Here is a 17,359-nt window from a genome sequence, read left to right as displayed (position 1 = left end):
AGATAGAGTTGGAGAGTGTTGTAGCGCGTCAAAGAGTCGCAGAGAGACACATAGACTGTCAGACATGCACAGAGAGTGTCGGAGAATTACAGATAGAGTCAAAGAGTCATAGAGATGCACAGAGAGTGACAGACAGAGTCAGAGAGTGCACGAGATCACAGAGAGTGTCTAGAAGTCAAGGAGTGTCAGACAGAGTCGGAAAGAGTCACAGAGAGTGTTAGAGAGTGTCAGAGTGTGTCGAAGAGTCACAGAGAGTCACTGAGAGTGTCAGAGAGCCTCGGAGGGTCAGAGAGCGTCACGAAGAGTGCCAGAGAGTGCTAGAGAGTGTCAAAGTGTCACAGAGTCACAAGGAGAGTCAGAGAGTGTCACATAGTGTGTTGGAGAGTGTGTCGTGGAGCGTCGGACTGTGTCAGAGAGTCACAGAGAGAGTTCGAGAGTTACAGAGTGGCACAGTGAGTATGGGATAGTCACTGAGAGCGTCAAAGTGTCACAGAGTGTCAGAGAGATTTATAAAGAGTGTCACAGAGTGCCAGAGAGTGCCAGAGGGGGTCAGAGTGTGTCATATAGTCACAGAGAGTGTTAGAGGGTGTCAGAGTGTGTCTCGCAGAGTGTCGGAGAGTTGCAAAGAGTCTCAGAGGGAGTCAGAGAGTGTCAAAGATTCACAGAGAGTCACAGAAAGAGGCAGAGAGTCACAGAGTTTCCGAGAGCGTCACAAAGAGTGTCAGACAGTGCCAGAGAGTGTCAGAGTGTCAAAGAATCACAGAGAGTCATAACGAGGGTCAGAGAGCGCCACAATGAGTGTCAGAGAGTGCCAGAGAGGGTTTGAGAGTGCCAGAGAGTGTCAGAGAGTGTCGAAGAGTCACAGAGATTCACAGAGAGGGTCGGACTGTGTCAGAGAGTGACACATAGTGTGTTGGAGAGTGTCCTAGAGCGTCGTGCAGTGTCAGAGAGTCACAGAGAGAGTTCGAGAATTACAGAGTAGCACAGTGAGTATGAGATAGTCACAGAGAGTTACAAAGAGTCACAGAGTGTCAGAGAGCTTCACAAAGAGTGTCAGAGAGATTCAGAAAGTGTCAGAGAATCACTGAGAGTCAGAAAGAGTCATAGAGTGTGACATAGAGTGTCACAGAGAGTGTCGGAGAGTCACCGAGTGTCACAGATAGAGTTGGAGAGTGTTGTAGCGCGTCAAAGAGTCGCAGAGAGACACATAGACTGTCAGACATGCACAGAGAGTGTCGGAGAATTACAGATAGAGTCAAAGAGTCATAGAGATGCACAGAGAGTGACAGACACAGTCAGAGAGTGCCCGAGATCTCAGAGAGTGTCTAGAAGTCAAGGAGTGTCAGACAGAGTCGGAAAGAGTCACAGAGAGTGTTAGAGAGTGTCAGAGTGTGTCGAAGAGTCACAGAGAGTCACTGAGAGTGTCAGAGAGCCTCGGAGGGTCAGAGAGCGTCACAAAGAGTGCCAGAGAGTGCTAGAGAGTGTCAAAGTGTCACAGAGTCACAAAGAGAGTCAGAGAGTGTCACATAGTGTGTTGTAGAGTGTGTCGTGGAGCGTCGGACTGTGTCAGAGAGTCACAGAGAGAGTTCAAGAGTCGCAATGAGGCAAGGTGAGTATCAGAGAGTCACAGAGAGTATCAAAGAGTCGCAGAGTGCCAGAGAGATTCACAAAGAATGTCAGAGTGTGCGACAGAGAGTGTTGGAGTATGTCACAGAGAGTGTCGGATATTGTGAGAGGGTCACAGAGAGTGTCAGTGATTGTCACAGAGAATGTCTAAGAGTCTACGAGTTTCAGAGAGACTCTCAAAGAGTAACAGAGAGTGACCAAGAGTGTCAGTGATTGTCACAGAGAGTGTCAGTGAGTCCTACAAAGTGTCAGAGAGTCAAAGAGAGTGCCTAAAAGTCAAGTCGTGTCAGACAGAGTCACAAAGAGTCACAGAACGTCACACAGAGTGCCACAGAGAGCATCGGTGAGTCAACGAGAGTCACAAATAGAGTTGGAAAGTGTTGTCGAGCGTCAAAGAGTTGCGGAGAGTCACACACAGTGTCATACAGTCACAGAGAGTGTCAGAGAATTACAGAGAGTCTCAAAGAGTCACAGAAATACACCGAGAGTGACAGACAGATTCAGAGAGTGCCAGAGATTCACAGAGTATCTAGGAGTCAAGGACTGTCAGACAGAGTCTCGAAGAGTCACAGACAGTGTTAGAGAGTGTCAGAGTGTGTCTTGGAGAGTGTCAGAGAGAGTCAGACAGTGTCGAAGATTCACAGAGAGTGTCGGAGAGTGCCAGAGAGGGTGAAAGAGTGCCAGAGAGAGTCAGAGTTTGTCAAACAGAGTCAGAGTGTGACACAGAGTGTCACAGAGAGTGTCGGAGAGCCACCACGTGCCACAGATAGTGTTGGAGAGTGTTGTAGAGCGTCAAAGAGTTGCAGAGAGTCACGCCGAGTGTGAAACAGTCACAGAGAGTGTCAGACAGTCACAGAGAGTGACAAAGAGTCATAGAGATACACAGAGAGTGACAGACAGAGTCAGAGATTGCCTAAGCGTCACAGAGATTATCTAGTAGTCAAGGAGGGTCAGACAGAGACACAAAGAGTCACAGAGAGTGTTAGAGAGTGTTAGAGTGTGTCTCGCAGAGTGTCGGAGAGTTGCAAAGAGTCTCAGAGAGAGTCAGAGAGTTTTGAAGATTCACAGAGAATCACAGAGAAAGCCAGAGAGTCCCAGAGTGTCAGAGAGTGTCACACAGCGTGTCAGAGAGTGCCAGAGAGTGTCAAAGAGCCACAGAGAGTCACAAAGAGAATCAGAGAGTGTCGGAGAGTGACACATAGTGTGTTGGAGAGTGTCCGAGAGCGTCGGACAGTGTCAGAGAGTCACACAGAGAGTTCGAGAATCACCGAGAGGCACAGTGAGTATCAGTAGTCACAGAGAGTGTCAAAGAGACACAGAGTGTCAGAGAGTTAGACAGAGAGTGTTGGAGTGTGTCACAGAGAGTGGCAGCCAGTGTAAGAGAGACATAGATAGTGTCAGAGATTCACAGAGTGTCTAAGAATCCTCGAGTGTCACAGAGAGTGTCAGAGTCACATAGTGTCAGAGAGTCACAGAGAGTGTCTAAGAGTCAACGAGTGTCAGAGAGACTCTCAAAGAGTAACAGAGAGTGACAGAGAGTGTCACTGAGTGTCTCGGAGAGTTGTGGAGTGTGTCGGAGAGTCACAGAGAGTGTCAGTGAGTCCTAAAAAGTATCAGAGAGTCAAAGAGTGTGCCTAAGAGTCAATACGTGTCAGATAGAGTCACAAAGAGTCATAGAGAGTGCCACAGAGTGTCACAGAGAATGTCGGAGAGTCAACGACAGTCACAGATTGTGTTGGAGAGTGTTGTAGAGCGTCAAAGAGTCGCAGAGAGTCACGCAGAGTGTCAGACATGCTCAGATTGTGTCAGACAATTACAGAGTGTCAATGAGTCAAAGGGACGCACAGAGAGTGACAGACAGAGTCAGAGAGTGACTGAGAATCGCAGAGAGTGTCTGGACGTCACGGACTGAGAGACAGAGTCACAAAGAATCACAGAGAGTGTTTGAGAGTGTCGGAGTGTGTCGCAGAGAGTGTTGGAGAGTGGCAAAGAGTCTCAGAGTGAATCAGATAGTGCCAAAGAGTCACAGAGATTGTCAGAGATGCACAGAGTGTCTGACAGCGGCGCAAAAAGTATCAGAGAGTTCCAGAGAGTGTCCGAGACTGTCAAAGAGTCACAAAGAATCACACAGAGTGTCCGAGGGTGTCAGAAGTGACACATAGTGTGTTGGAAAGTGTCCTAGAGCGTCGGACACTGTCAGAGAGTCACAGAGAGAGTTCTGGAGTGACAGAGAGGCACAGTGAGCCACGGAGAGTGTCTAAGAGACAACGAGTGTCAGAGAGATTCACAAAGAGTGTCAGAGAGTGCGACAGAGAGTGTTGGAGCGTGTCACAGAGAGTGCCAGACAGTGTAAGAGAGTCACAGAGAGTGTCTAAGAGTCCTAGAGTGTCACAGAGAGTGTCAGAGAGTCACAGAGAGTGACACAGAGTGTCACAGAGAGTGTCTAAGAGTCAACGAGGGTGAGAGAGACTCTCAAAGTGTAACAGAGAGTGCCCGAAAGTGTCAGTGAGCGTCTCAGAGAGTATCGGAGTGTGTTGGGCGTCACAGAGAGTGTCAGTGAGTCCAAGAAAGCGTCAGAGAGTCAAAGAGAGTGCCTAAGAGTCAAGCGTTGTCAGACAGAGTCAGAAAGTGTCACAGAGGGTGTTTGAGAGTGTCGGGGTGTGTCTCAGAGTGTGCCAGAGAGTATCAAAGAGTCTCAGAGAGAGTCAGAGATTGTGAAAGAATCTCATACCGTCACAAAGAGTGTCAGTGAGTCCAAGAAAGTGTCTGAGAGTTAAAGAGAGTGGCTAAGAGTCAAGGAGTGTCAGACAGAGTCACACAGAGTCACAGAGAGTGCCACAGAGTGTCACAGAGAGTGTCAGAGTGTCATCGACAGTCACAGATAGTGTTGGAGAGTTTTGTAGAGCATCAAGGAGTCGCGGAGAGTCACACAGAGTGTCAGATAGTCACAGAGATTGTCGGAAAATTACACAGAGTGTCAAAGAGTCGTAGAGATACACAGAGAGTGACAGACAGAGTCAGAGAGTGCCAGAGAGTCACAGAGAGTGTCTAGGAGTCAAGGACTGTCAGGCAGAGTCAAAAAGAGTCACAGAGAGTGTCAGAGTGTGTCTCATAGAGTGTCAAAGAGTCTCAGAGAGAGTCAAAGAGTGTCAAAGAGTCACAGAGAGTCACAGAGTGTCGGAGATTCACAGAGTGTCAGACAGCGTCACAAAGAGTGTCAGAGAATGCCAGAGAGTGTCAGAGAGTGTCTAAGAGCGACAGAGAGTCACAAGGAGAGTCAGAGAGCGTCACATAGTGTGTTGGAGAGTGTCTTAGAGCGTTAGACTGTGTCAGAGAGTCACAGAGAGTGTTCGAGAGTCACAGAGAGGCACAGTGAGAATCAGGAGTCACAGAGAGTGTCGAAGAGACACAGGGGGTCAGAGAGATTCACAACGAGTGTCAGAGAGTGTCAGATAGTGCGACAGAGAGTGTTGAAGTGTGTCACAGAGAGTGTCTGACATTGTGAGAGAGTCACATATAGTGTCAGAGATTCACAGAGAGTGTCTAAGAATCTTAGAGTGTCACAGAGAGTGTTAGAGAGTCACAGAGAGTGTCCGAGAGTCACAGAGAATGTCTAAGTGTCAACGAGTGTCAGAGAGACTCTCAAAGAGGAATAGAGAGTGACCGAAAGTGTCAATGAGTGTCGGAGTGTGTCGGAGAGTCACAGAAAGTGTCAGCGAGTCCAAGAAAGTGTCAGTGAGTCAAAGAGAGTGCCTAAGAGTCAAGAAGTGTCAGACAGAGTCACAAAAAGTCACAGAAAGTGACACTGAGTGCCACAGAGAGTATCGGTGAGTCAACGAGAGTCACAGATATAGTTGGAACCTGTTGTAGAGCGTCAAAGAGTTGCAGAGAGTCACACACAGTGTCATACAGTCACAGAGAGTGTCAGAGAATTACAGAGAGTGTCAAAGAGTCATAGAGATACACCGAGAGTGACAGACAGAGTCAGAGAGTGCCAGAGATTCACAGAGTGTCTAGGATTCAAGACGTGTCAGAGTCTCGAAGAGTCACAGACAGTGTTAGAGAGTGCCAGAGTGTGTCCCGGAGAGTGTCAGAGAGAGTCAGATAGTGTCAAAGAGTCACAGAGAGTGTCAGAGAGTGCCAGAGAGGGTGAGAGAGTGCCAGAGAGTCAGAGTGTGTCAAAAAGAGTCAGAGTGTGATACAGAGTGTCACAGAGAGTGTCGGAGAATCACCAAGTGTAACAGATAGTGTTGGAGAGTGTTGTAGCGCGTCAAAGAGAGACACACAGAGTGTCAGACATGCACAGAGAGTGTCAGAGAATTATAGAGAGAGTCAAAGAGTCATATTGTGCACAGAGAGTGACAGACAGAGTCAGAGAGTGCGCGAGATCATAGAGAGTGTCTAGAAGTCAAGGAGTGTCAGACAGAGTCAAAAGGAGTCACAGAGAGTCAAAGAGAGTGTCAGAGTGTCACAGAGCGTCACAAAGAGTGTCAGAAAGTGCCAGTGAGTGTCACAGAGTGTCAAAGAATCGCAGAGAGTCACAAAGAGAGTCAAGGAGTGTCACATAGTGTATTGGAGAGTGTCCTAGAGCGTCGGACTGTTCCAAAGAGTCACAGAGAGAGTTCAAGAGTCACAGAGAGGCAAAGTGAGTATCAGAGAGTCACAGAGAGTGTCAAAGAGACGCAGAGTGTCCAGAGAGATTCACAAAGAGTGTCAGAGAGTGTCAAAGAGTGTCAGAGAGTGCAACAGGGAGTGTTGGATTGTGTCTCAGAGAGTGTCGGACATTGTGAGAGAGTCACAGATAGTGTCAGAGATTCACAGAGAGTGTCTAAGAATCCTAGCGTGTCACAGAGAGTGTGTAAGATAACACGAGTGTCAGAGAGACTCTCAAAGAGTAACAGAGAGTTACCCAGAGTGTCAGTGAGTGTCTCAGATAGTGTCGGAGTGTGTCGGAGAGTCACAGAGAGTGTCAGTGAGTACAAGAAAGTGTCTGAGACAGTCAAAGAGAGTGCCTAAGAGCCAAGGCGTGTCAGACAGAGTCACATAGAGTCACAGAGAGTGCCACAGAGTGTCACAGAGAGTGTCGGAGAGCCACCGAGTGTCACAGATAGAGTTGGGGAATGTTGTAGAGCGTCAAAGAGTTGCAGAGAGTGACGCCGAGTGTGAAACATTCACAGAGAGTGTCAGACAGTCACAGAGAGTGACAAAGAGTCATAGAGATACACAGAGAGTGACAGAACGAGTCAGAGAATGCCTAAGCGTCACAGAGATTGTCTAGTAGTCAAGGAGGGTCAGACAGAGTCACAAAGAGTCACAGAGAGTGTTAGAGAGTGTCAGAGTGTGTCTCGCAGAGTGTCGGAGAGTTGCAAAGTGTCTCAGAGTGAATCAGATAGTGTCAAAGAGTGACAGAGAGTGTCAGAGATGCACAGAGTGTCTGAGAGCGGCACGAAGTGTGTCAGAGAGTGTCAGAGAGTTCTAGAGAGTGTCCAAGAGTGTCAAAGAGTCACAGAGAGACACACACAGTGTCCGAGAGTGTCAGAGAGTGACACGTAGTGTGTTGGAGAGTGTCCTAGTGCGTCGGACAGTGTCAGAGAGTCACAGAGAGAGTACTAGAGTGACAGAGGCACAGTGAGTATCCGTGAGCCACAGAGTGTCTAAGTGTCAACGAGTGTCAGAGAGATTCACAAAGAGTGTCAGTGAGTGTCAGAGAGTGCGACAGAGAGTGTTGGAGCGTGTCACAGAGAGTGCCAGACAGTGTAAGAGAGTCACAGAGAGTGTCTGAGAGTCCTAGAGTGTCACAGAGAGTGTCAGAGAGTCACAGAGAGTGGCACAGAGTGTCACAGAGAGTGTCTAAGAGTCAACGAGGGTGAGATAGACTCTCAAAGTGTAACAGAGAGTGACCGACAGTGTCAGTGAGTGTCTCAGAGAGTATGGGAGTGTGTTGGGCGTCACAGAGAGTGTCAGTGAGTCTAAGAAAGTTCAAGAGAGTCAAAGAGATTGCCTAAGAGTCAAGCGGTGTCAGAAAGTGTCACAGATAGTGTTAGAGAGTGTCAGGGTGTGTCTTGGAGTGTGCGTAAGAGTGTCAAAGAGTCTCAGAGAGAGTCAGAGATTGTGAAAGAGTCTCAGAGAGTCACAGTGTCAGTGAGCCCAAGAAAGTGTCTGAGAGTTAAAGAGAGTGGCTAAGAGTCACGGAGTGTCAGACAGTGTCTCAAAGAGTCACAGAGAGTGCCACAGAGTGTCACAGAAAGTGTCAGAGAGTCAACGACGGTCACAGATAGTGTTGGAGAGTGTTGTAGAGCATCCAAGAGTCGCGGAGAGTCACACAGAGTGTCAGACAGTCACAGAGAGTGTCTGGGAATTACAAAGAGTGTCAAAGAGTCGTAGAGATATCATAGAGAGTGACAGACAGAGTCAGAGAGTGCCAGAGAGTCACAGAGAGTGTCCAGGAGTCAAGGACTGTCAGACAAAGTCACAAAGTGTCACAGAGAGTGTTCGAGACTGTCAGAGAGTGTTTCCAAGAATGTCCAAGAGTATCTCAGAGAGTGAAAGAGAGTGTCAGAGAATCGCATAAAATGTCAATGAGTCACAAAGTGTCACAGAGAGTGTCAGTGAGAATCAAAGAGTGTGAGAGAGTGTCACAAAGAGTCACAGAGATGGCAGAGCGTGTCGGAGAATGTCTGCGAGAGTGTCAGAGAGAGTCACACAGAGCGTCGAAGAGTCATTAAGTTTCAGAGAGAGTCACAAAGTGAGTCAGAGAGTGCCAGACATTGTCAGAGAGTCACAGAGAGTCATAGAGAGTGTCCGAGAGTGTCAAAGAATGTAGTGGAGTTTTGGAGCGTTTCGGAGAGTCACAGAGAGTGTCAGAGGGTCGGAGAGCGTTTCAGAGGTTTCCACAGAGAGCCTAAGTGTCACGGAGTGTCAGGGAGAGCCACGCACTTCCCCACTGTCACGCTCACTCCTTCACATGTTCATCTACCATCACGCTCACTCCCACACACGCACTCACACTGTCATACTCATTCCCCCAGACACTCGCCCAATGTTGCGTTCACTCCCTCGCACACTCCCACAACATCACGCTCACCCCCTGCAATGTCCCCCAAAGTAATCTTTAGCCTCTGCAAACTCCCACAGCATCACGCTCACTTCCCGCACACACCCCCACAGTTAATCTCACTCCCCTGAATTCTCCCCACCATGCTTACTCCCATCACACTCCACGATTATCAGACTCTCTCCTGAACACACTCCATCACTGTCAAGCTCACACCCCTGCATTACCCCCCACCACGCTCCCCTCACACTCCCCCTCCGTCACACACACACTCCTGCACACTCCCCTGATATCGCATTGACTGTTCTGTGTACTCCTCAATCATGATGCACAGTCTACCCCACCCCCACACTCCACTTTGGTGACCCTCACTCCTCCACACACTCCCCCACCGTCACTCTCACTCGCGCAAACGCTCTACCACCGTCATGCTCACACTCTTGCACACTCCGCCACCGTCACCGTCACTCCCCCAAACACTCTGCCACCGTCATGCTCACTTTCCTGTACTCTCCCCCACCGTCACACTCACTCCCCAGCACACACCCTACAATCCTGCTTACTTCCCAGCACTCAACTTCACAGTCACACTCATCCTTCGACACACTCCACCAGCATCACATTCACTCCCAAGCACACACCTCCACTGTCACCCTCACCCCCACGCACAATCCCCCACCGTCACAATCATTGCCGCACACACTCCCCCATCCTCACGCTCCCTCCCCCGCACGCTACCCCACGGTCATACTCACTCACCCACCGTCACACTCTCACCCCGACAGACTCTACCACCATCACACTCCCTCTCCTGCACAATCCTCCACTGTCAAGCTCACTCTCCTACACACTCCCCCACTGACGCACCCACTCCCACACACACTCCTCTAACGTCAACTTCATTCCCTTTCACACTCCCACATGGTCACGCTCACTCCACCGCACACCAGAAGCTGTGACACTCACTCGCCAGACACACTCCTGCACAATCATTCTCACTCCCTCACAAACCCCCCACTGTCACTCTCACTCCCCCGAACACCCTACACCATCATGCTCACTACCCCACGCACTCACCCGTCATCACACTCACTCCCCCATGTATTCCCCCACCGTAACACTCACTCCTCCACACACTCCCACACTGTCATCCTCACTCCCCTGCACTCTACACACCGTCACGCTCACTCCCCTGCAATCTGCCCCACCGTCACCCTCACTCTCCCAAACCATCCCCCTCCGTCACGCTCAGTCCACCACTCACACCCCCAGCGTCACGCGCGCTCTCCCACACACACCTCCACCGTCACATTCACTCCCCCAAACCCCCTCACTGCTACACTCTCTCCTCCACTCACTACCACACTGTCACTCTCACTCCTCTGTGCACGGCCACACTATCCCTTTCATTCCTCTGCACACTGCCCACCGCCATACTCACTCCTCCAAACACACCCCTTCCGTCAGTTACTCTCCTGTACATTCGCCCACCGTCACCCTCACTCCTCGCGCACACTGTCCCATCATCACCCTCACTCTCCCAAACCTCTCCCTCCGTCACGCTCAGTCCCCCACTCACACCCCTAGCGTCACGCTCGCTCTCCCACACACACCCCCCACGGTCACCGTCACCGTCACTCCCCCGCACACTCTGCCATGATAACCCTCACTCCCGTGCATGCTCCCCAAATGTCATTCTCTCTCCTACACACACTCCCCCATGGGTCACTCTCCCTCTCCCGCATTCTCACCTGTGTAAATTGGTGCAGGAAAGGGAGAGAGAGAGAGACAGACTGACATAGGGTCAGTGTGAGAGTGGGAGGGAGACATGGAGGGAGACGGACGAAGAGAGAGGAATGAATTATTCTGAATACCAGATCGGAGTTGGGGACCCAGAGCTGATAGCAAGGACAGAGGGTGTCAAACCGCACTCCTGGGCTCTGGGCTTGATACCCTCCCCTACCCTGAGGACCAGGACTTGGGGCTGAGTCTGTCTTTCTTCCGCTCAGCTTTTTCAACACGAAGACACAAAAAAAATCGTTCACTCTGCTGCTCGGCAATGTTTATTGAACAATTTTATTGTTTACAAATTAAAGTGTGGATACAGTCTGTGGGGTGATGTTTCTTCTCACTGGCTCCTGAGTTGAGATAAACATTGAAATGTGTCCCTGTAATCGCGCCACCCCCCCCCCCCCCCCAACCCCGCTCCCCGCGGGATAAGGATGGACAAACTAGCTCTATCCTCAGTTTGTTACCATAGCGACAGGCTGCTCCATCGCTGAAACTCTGAAATAAAGTGAGAAAATCCCGGATGGATTGATTAATGAGGGAATTTGATTGATGAATGGATTTGGGTGAAGGGATGTTTCAGCATATTCTTCAGCTGCTGCCTGAACTTAGTCTGGGTCACGGTATAAATCGCAGTGTTTGTGCAGCAACTGAGGAGCTGCAGCATGAAGCCCAATTCCTGCACAAATAAATCCAGATACACAGACTGATGCCCAATATCATACATCCTGCCCCATATAGAATAAACCATTAACGTTGACCATAACAGGATGAAATTGGCCGAGATCACAAACAGTAAAATGATGGATTTTTTTCGGTTTCTCATTTCTGTGTCAGTCTGAGCGTCCCCATTTGTGTGAGCGCAGAGTCTCCTGCGGGCTCTGCTGGTCACTAAAATGTGTCTGATGGTGAGAGCATTGAGCAGCAAAATCAGGAGGAATGGGAGAGTCGGGGTTAGAATGTGGTGGAGGAACTCGATTGTGACCCAGACACTGGAGGATTGAACAGCGCCTGTTACAGCACAAAACCAGGGGTGGTTCATCAGCAAATACCGAGCCGTGAGCATAAAATACCAGAAAATGTTCTTTAAACAGCTCAGCACAGTCACTGCTGCCAGAACCACAGCCGCCGTTTTCTCACTGCAATATTTACTTTTCAGCTTCTGGCAACAAATGGCCACAAACCGATCAAAGGTGAAAGTGACGGTGAACCAGACAGAGCAGTCAGTGGTTGCATAAAGCAGGACGGCGTGGATATTACACACGGGGACGGTGTCCCTCAGGAAATAAAACTGTTCCCGGTAAACAATGGGAATGTGTCTCAATATCAAGTCGAGGATAATGACCAGGAGATCCGACGCTGCCATTGCCCCCAGGTAACGTCTGACACATGGAGACAATCCACAATCTTTATAAAGCAGGACGTAGATGGTCACTACGTTAACTGTGAGAAAAGAAAACAAACCCATTATCCATCAGCCTAGAGGCAAAGGGCCCCGTTCGATTGGGGACCCAGTGAGATTTTCAAATGTGTCACTGTATTCAGATATTTATTAAAATAATCGGGGCTGGAGTAACAAATGGGAAGGTCTTAATTACGGAGAAAAATGTGTCAGAAATCACAGGAAACCATTCTTCCCAAAACACACAGAGACACATCCATAAGAACTGGCGATTTCTCGAACACTCCCACACACTCGATCACTCGAGAGCAGACACAGGTCACTTCTTCCCAGTTCCTAATATGGAAGATGAAAACGTTGCTGTCCTGAAGGATTCTCTCCCAGTTTCCTGAATGATTCTCTCCCAGTTTCCTGAAGACAAACGGAGTTTGAAAATGTCTGTATTTTAGACTAAATTGTGGTCGATCCTGAAGAAATGTAAACGCAGGGAAAACATATTCACCCCTTCAACTGACTTCGGGGACTTCTCCCTGGAACGGGATCTCTTCCCTTGGGATTTATCGTTTGTTCAATTCACTGATGTTCGGCCGTTCATAAACAATGTCAGCAATAGAATGTTCCGAGGAATGTCAGTTATAGAATGTTGGGGACAAAATGTTCTTGGTAACTCCTTGACCTGTCCATCATCTTTCCCACCTACCATTCCACCCTCCTCTCTGACCGATCATCTCTCCCCCACATTCATCTACTGATCACATTCTCAGCTACTTTCCCCGTATTCCCAGCCCCAGCCACAGCCACAGCCCCCTCCCGTTTATCTCTCATTTCCTCAGCTCTCAAGCCTCCTTCCTGATGATGGGGTTATGCCCAAAACGTCGATTCCCCTGCTTCTCGGATGCTGCCTGACGTGCTGTGCTTTTCCAGCACCACATTCCCGGTCAGGATACAGTCTGACACCGTCATACTCACAAAATTAGGCCTGACGGATCATGTTTCATGAATCCCCATCACCATCCCTGGGTATATGCTGTCCCACCAGCAGGACAGACCCACCAGTGATGAGGGCACCCTGGGATACAATCAGGGAAGGAGTTACCCTGGTATTCCACAACATTGAATATAAAACTCAGGAAACCTCATGATAACAGGTCACAGATGGTCAAGAAAATCGCCTGAGGATGGACATCTCCTGCGCACCCCCAGCCCACTCCTCAGTGATAATTTAGTTCCCCATGATTTTGAAAACAAATCAGAGGAAGCACTGAGGGTGACAAGGACGAAGAACCTACTCTGGGTGGGGGACTTCAATGTCCATCACCAAAAGTGTGCCAATAGGCCCAGCAATGATTGAGCCGGGAGAGACCTCAAACACACAGCAGCCAGATTGGGGGGAGTGATGGGAGAACCAACAAGAGGGAAACGTTCTCACCAAACTCCTTCTCCCAGATACATCAGTCCCTGACAGTATCTGGAGAAGCAGCCAGCACACAGTCCTTGCGGAGGGAGCGTCTTAGCCTCATATTGAAGATACTGCTCACTGTGTTATGTGGCTCTTGCTCCTGTGAAGTAGGACATACTCCTAAAGGACCATGCAAATGGAAACTGGGCATCCATGAGGCACTGTCGGCTAACAGCAGCTGCAGTATCAATGGCCTTCCCTCCATCATAAAGTCAGAAGTGGAATGTTCACTGATGGTTCTTAATTGATGAACACCATTCACAATTACTCCGTTACTGAAGCAGGTGATTCAGCCCATCAAGAGTTTTAAACAGGAACCGAATGAGGCCATTCAGCCATTGGAGGCTGTTACTCAGCAATTGGAGTGGGTCTTTTCACCTGTCATACCTGTTAGACAGGAAATGGAAGGGAACATGAAGTCTTTCAAAGCTGCTACACAGGAATACGGGGAGGACTGGTTATTGAGCCAGGAGCAGGGATAAATTAGGCAGAAATCGGTCTCTATCTGTTTAATACAAATTAAAGACCGGTATGCACAGTGACTAGCGCTGGGGCCTTAGCTATTTGCAAACTATCTCAACGGTTTCCAGAAATGGAACACACGTATCCTAACTAAATTGAAACTGACACTAAGATAGGCAGGAACTGAAGTTATCAAGAGGAGGTAGAGAATCTATAAATGGATAAGCAATGGACAACAACTTGGTAGATCGAATATATCTTGGGTAACCGTGAACCGGTGATTTTTGTTTCAGAAAGAATAAACCTCTGTACATTACAGAAATGGAGAAGGATTTCAAGACTTAATGAAACAATAAATACTGACCCGTTCAGACACGGCAAGTATTGCTCCATCTCACTGATGGTCTTCTCCCTGATGTTCCCAGGGGCTCCATTGCTCTCAGTACACACATGATATTTTGATGTGGTTGGTTGGGGTTGGGGAGTGGTTCGGGCAAGGGTGATTGGAGCCATGTACCAATCATGCGATTTTTTTTTGGGAAGCTACGCTTTCTTTCGACATGGAAGCCCGAGAACGATGGGAATAACTGCCTGCATAATAATGAAGGGGTTGTGGCTGTTGCCAGGATGGTGGGTATTGGCCAACATGACGTACTATGCATGGGCACACTGTAACATTAATGGAGTGAAAGGTGGAGAGTTCAACCACAAGAATGAGAACGAAAGGCATTGTCAGGTCATCTGAAATGGTTAGAAGTATCACATTCTCAATCCACTATTCTGAACCAGTCCAGACACCATAAACCCCGAGGAGATATCTATTCACCGTGGAACACGGAGGATTAGATATCTGTGCAGCCTGGAGAGTTGTACAGACCACAGCAGTGCATTGACCTATAAACCCGGTGTAGATATCTGTCCAGCAGGGGGACCTGTGCAGATCAGTGCAGTGCATTGATGTATAAACCTGGGCTAGATATCTGTCCAGCACCGGGAGAAATGCAGACCACAGCAGTGCATTGATCTATAAAACCGGACTAGATATCTGTTCAGCACCGGGAGCAATGCAGACCACAGCAGTGCATTGATCTATAAACTCGAATTAGATATCTGTCCAAGACGGGGAGCTATGCAAGTCACAGCAGTGCTTTGATCTATAAATCCAGACTAGATATTTGACCAGCACCGAAGGCTTTGCAGACCACAGCAGTGCATCGATGTGTAAACACGGACTAGATATCTTTTAAGCACTGGGAGCGATGCATTCACCTATAAACCAGGACTATATATCGGTCCAGCACGGGAGCTGTGCAGATCACAGCAGTGCATTGATCTACAAACCTGCACTGGATACCTGTCTCGGACGGGGGTTGTGCAGAAAACAGCAGTGCATTGATCTATAAACCAGCACTATATATCTGTCCAGCACGGGGAGCTGTGCAGATCACAGCAATGTATTGATTTAGAAGCCCGGAATATGCATCCGTCCAGCACCGGGACCTGTGCAGACCACAGCAGTGTATTGATATATAATCTCAGACTCGAAGTCTGTCCACCACCTGGAGCTATACAGACCACAGCGGTGCATTGATCTATAAACCTGGACTAGATATCTGTCCAGAACGGGGAGTTGTGCACAAAACAGCAGTGCATTCATCTATAAATCAGAACTAGATATCTGTCCAGCACCGGAGCTGTGCAGATCACAGCAGTGGATTGATCAAAAACCCGGACTATATGTGTCCAGCACGGGAGCTATGCAGATCACAGCAGTGCATTGATCAAAAACCCGGACTATATCTGTCCAGCACGGGGAGCTGTGCGATCCACAGAAGAGCATGGACCTATAAAGCCGGGTTAGATATCTGTCCAGAACTTGTAGCTCTTCAGGCGACAGCAATGTATTGATCTCTAAACACCGACGAGATATCTGTCCAGCACCGGGAGCTGCGCAGACCACAGCAGTGCATTGACCTATAAACCCGGAGTAGATATCTGTCTCGCACGGGGAGCTGTGCAGATTGTCACAGTGCATTGATCTAAAAACCTGGATTATCTATCTGTCCAGCACGGCGAGCTGTGCAGATCACAGCAGTGCATTGAACTACGAACCCGGATTAGATATCTGTCCAACTCTCGGAACTGTGCAGAGCACAGCAGTGCATTGATCTATAAACCCGGACTAATATCTGTCCTTTAACGGGAGCTATGCAGACCACAGCAGAGCATTGACGAATAAAGCCAGACGAGATATCTGACCAGCACCAGGAGCTATGAAGAGCACAGCATTTCATTGATCTATAAACCCAGACTATATATCTGTCCAGCACCGGGTCCTATGCAGACCACAGCCGTGCATCGATGTATAAACTCGGACGAGACATCTCTCCACTACCGGGAGCTCTGCCGACCACAGCAGTGCATCGATCTATAATCCCGGATTATCTATCTGTCCAGCACCGGGATCTGTGCAGACCACAGCAGTGCATCGATCTATAAACCTGGACTATGCATCTGTCCAGCACCAGTAGCTGTGTCCACCACAGCAGTGCACTGATTTATACACTTGGACTATATATCTGTCCAGCTCCGGGAGCTATGCAGAACACAGCAGTGCATTGATCTATAAACCTGTACTAGATATGCGTCCAGCACCCAGATCTCTGCAGACCACACCACTGCAGTGATCTATAAACCCGGACAAGATATTGGTCCAGCACTGGGAGCTATGCAGAGTACAGCAGTGCATTGATGTATAAAACCAGTCTATCCATCTGTTCAGCAGCGGGAGCTATACAGAGCACAGCAGTGCATTGATCTATATCCACGGACGAGATATCTGTCCAGCACAGAGAGCTATGCAGACAACAGCAGTGCATTGGTCTATAACACAGGATTTGATATTTGTCCAGCACTGGGAGCAATGCAGGCGACTGCAGTGCACTGATCTTTAAAACCGAACTAGATATCTGTCCAGCACCGGGAGCTACGCAGACCACAAGAGTGCATTGACCTATAAACCTGGATTAGATATCTGTCCAGGACGTGGACCTGTGCAGACCACAGAAGTGCATGGAACCGTAAACCATGACTAGTTATCTCTCCAGCATGGAGCGCTATGCAGACCACAGCAGCGCATTGAGCTATAAACCCGGGCTAAATAGCTGCCTAGCGCTGGGAGCTGTGCAGATCACGGCAGTGCATTGAATGTACAAATCCGGACTATACATCTGTCCAGCACCGGGAGGAGTGCAGACCACAGAAATGCATTGATCTATAAACCCGGGCTAGATATCTGTCCAGCACATGGAACTGTGCCGACCACAGCAGTGCATTGATATATAAACCCGGAGTAGATATCTGTCCAGCACCGAGAACTATGCAGATCACAGCAGTGCTTCAATATATAAACTCGGACTAGACATCTGTCCACCACCGGAAGCTACGCAGATTACAGCAGTGCATTGATATGTAAAACTTGACTAGATATCTGTCTTTGACAGGGATCTGTGCAGAAAACAGCAGTGCATTAGTTTGTAAACCACAACTAGGTATCTGTCCAGCATGG

At 48.9% G+C, this 17,359-nt stretch overlaps 1 protein-coding gene across 1 annotated transcript in view; it reads right to left on the bottom strand.

Moving 5' to 3' along the window:
* Positions 1–11,000: 11,000 nt before the first annotated feature.
* The window catches only part of LOC148148415 (putative G protein-coupled receptor 139), a 97,918-nt gene continuing 91,559 nt past the window's right edge, over positions 11,001–17,359 (bottom strand). The window contains exon 2 of the mRNA XM_087993270.1: positions 11,001–11,911. Coding sequence (XP_087849396.1) covers positions 11,001–11,911 — 911 coding nt within the window. The remainder of the gene's footprint in view (positions 11,912–17,359) is intronic.

This window comes from Chiloscyllium plagiosum, unplaced genomic scaffold (assembly GCF_037043375.1).
Source record: "Chiloscyllium plagiosum isolate Xiang-an unplaced genomic scaffold, Cpla_swu_hap1 HiC_scaffold_13, whole genome shotgun sequence".
Lineage (NCBI taxonomy): Eukaryota > Metazoa > Chordata > Chondrichthyes > Orectolobiformes > Hemiscylliidae > Chiloscyllium > Chiloscyllium plagiosum.
Note: the sequence above shows the minus strand (reverse complement) of the source record. Positions and strands in the feature narration are given on the sequence as shown.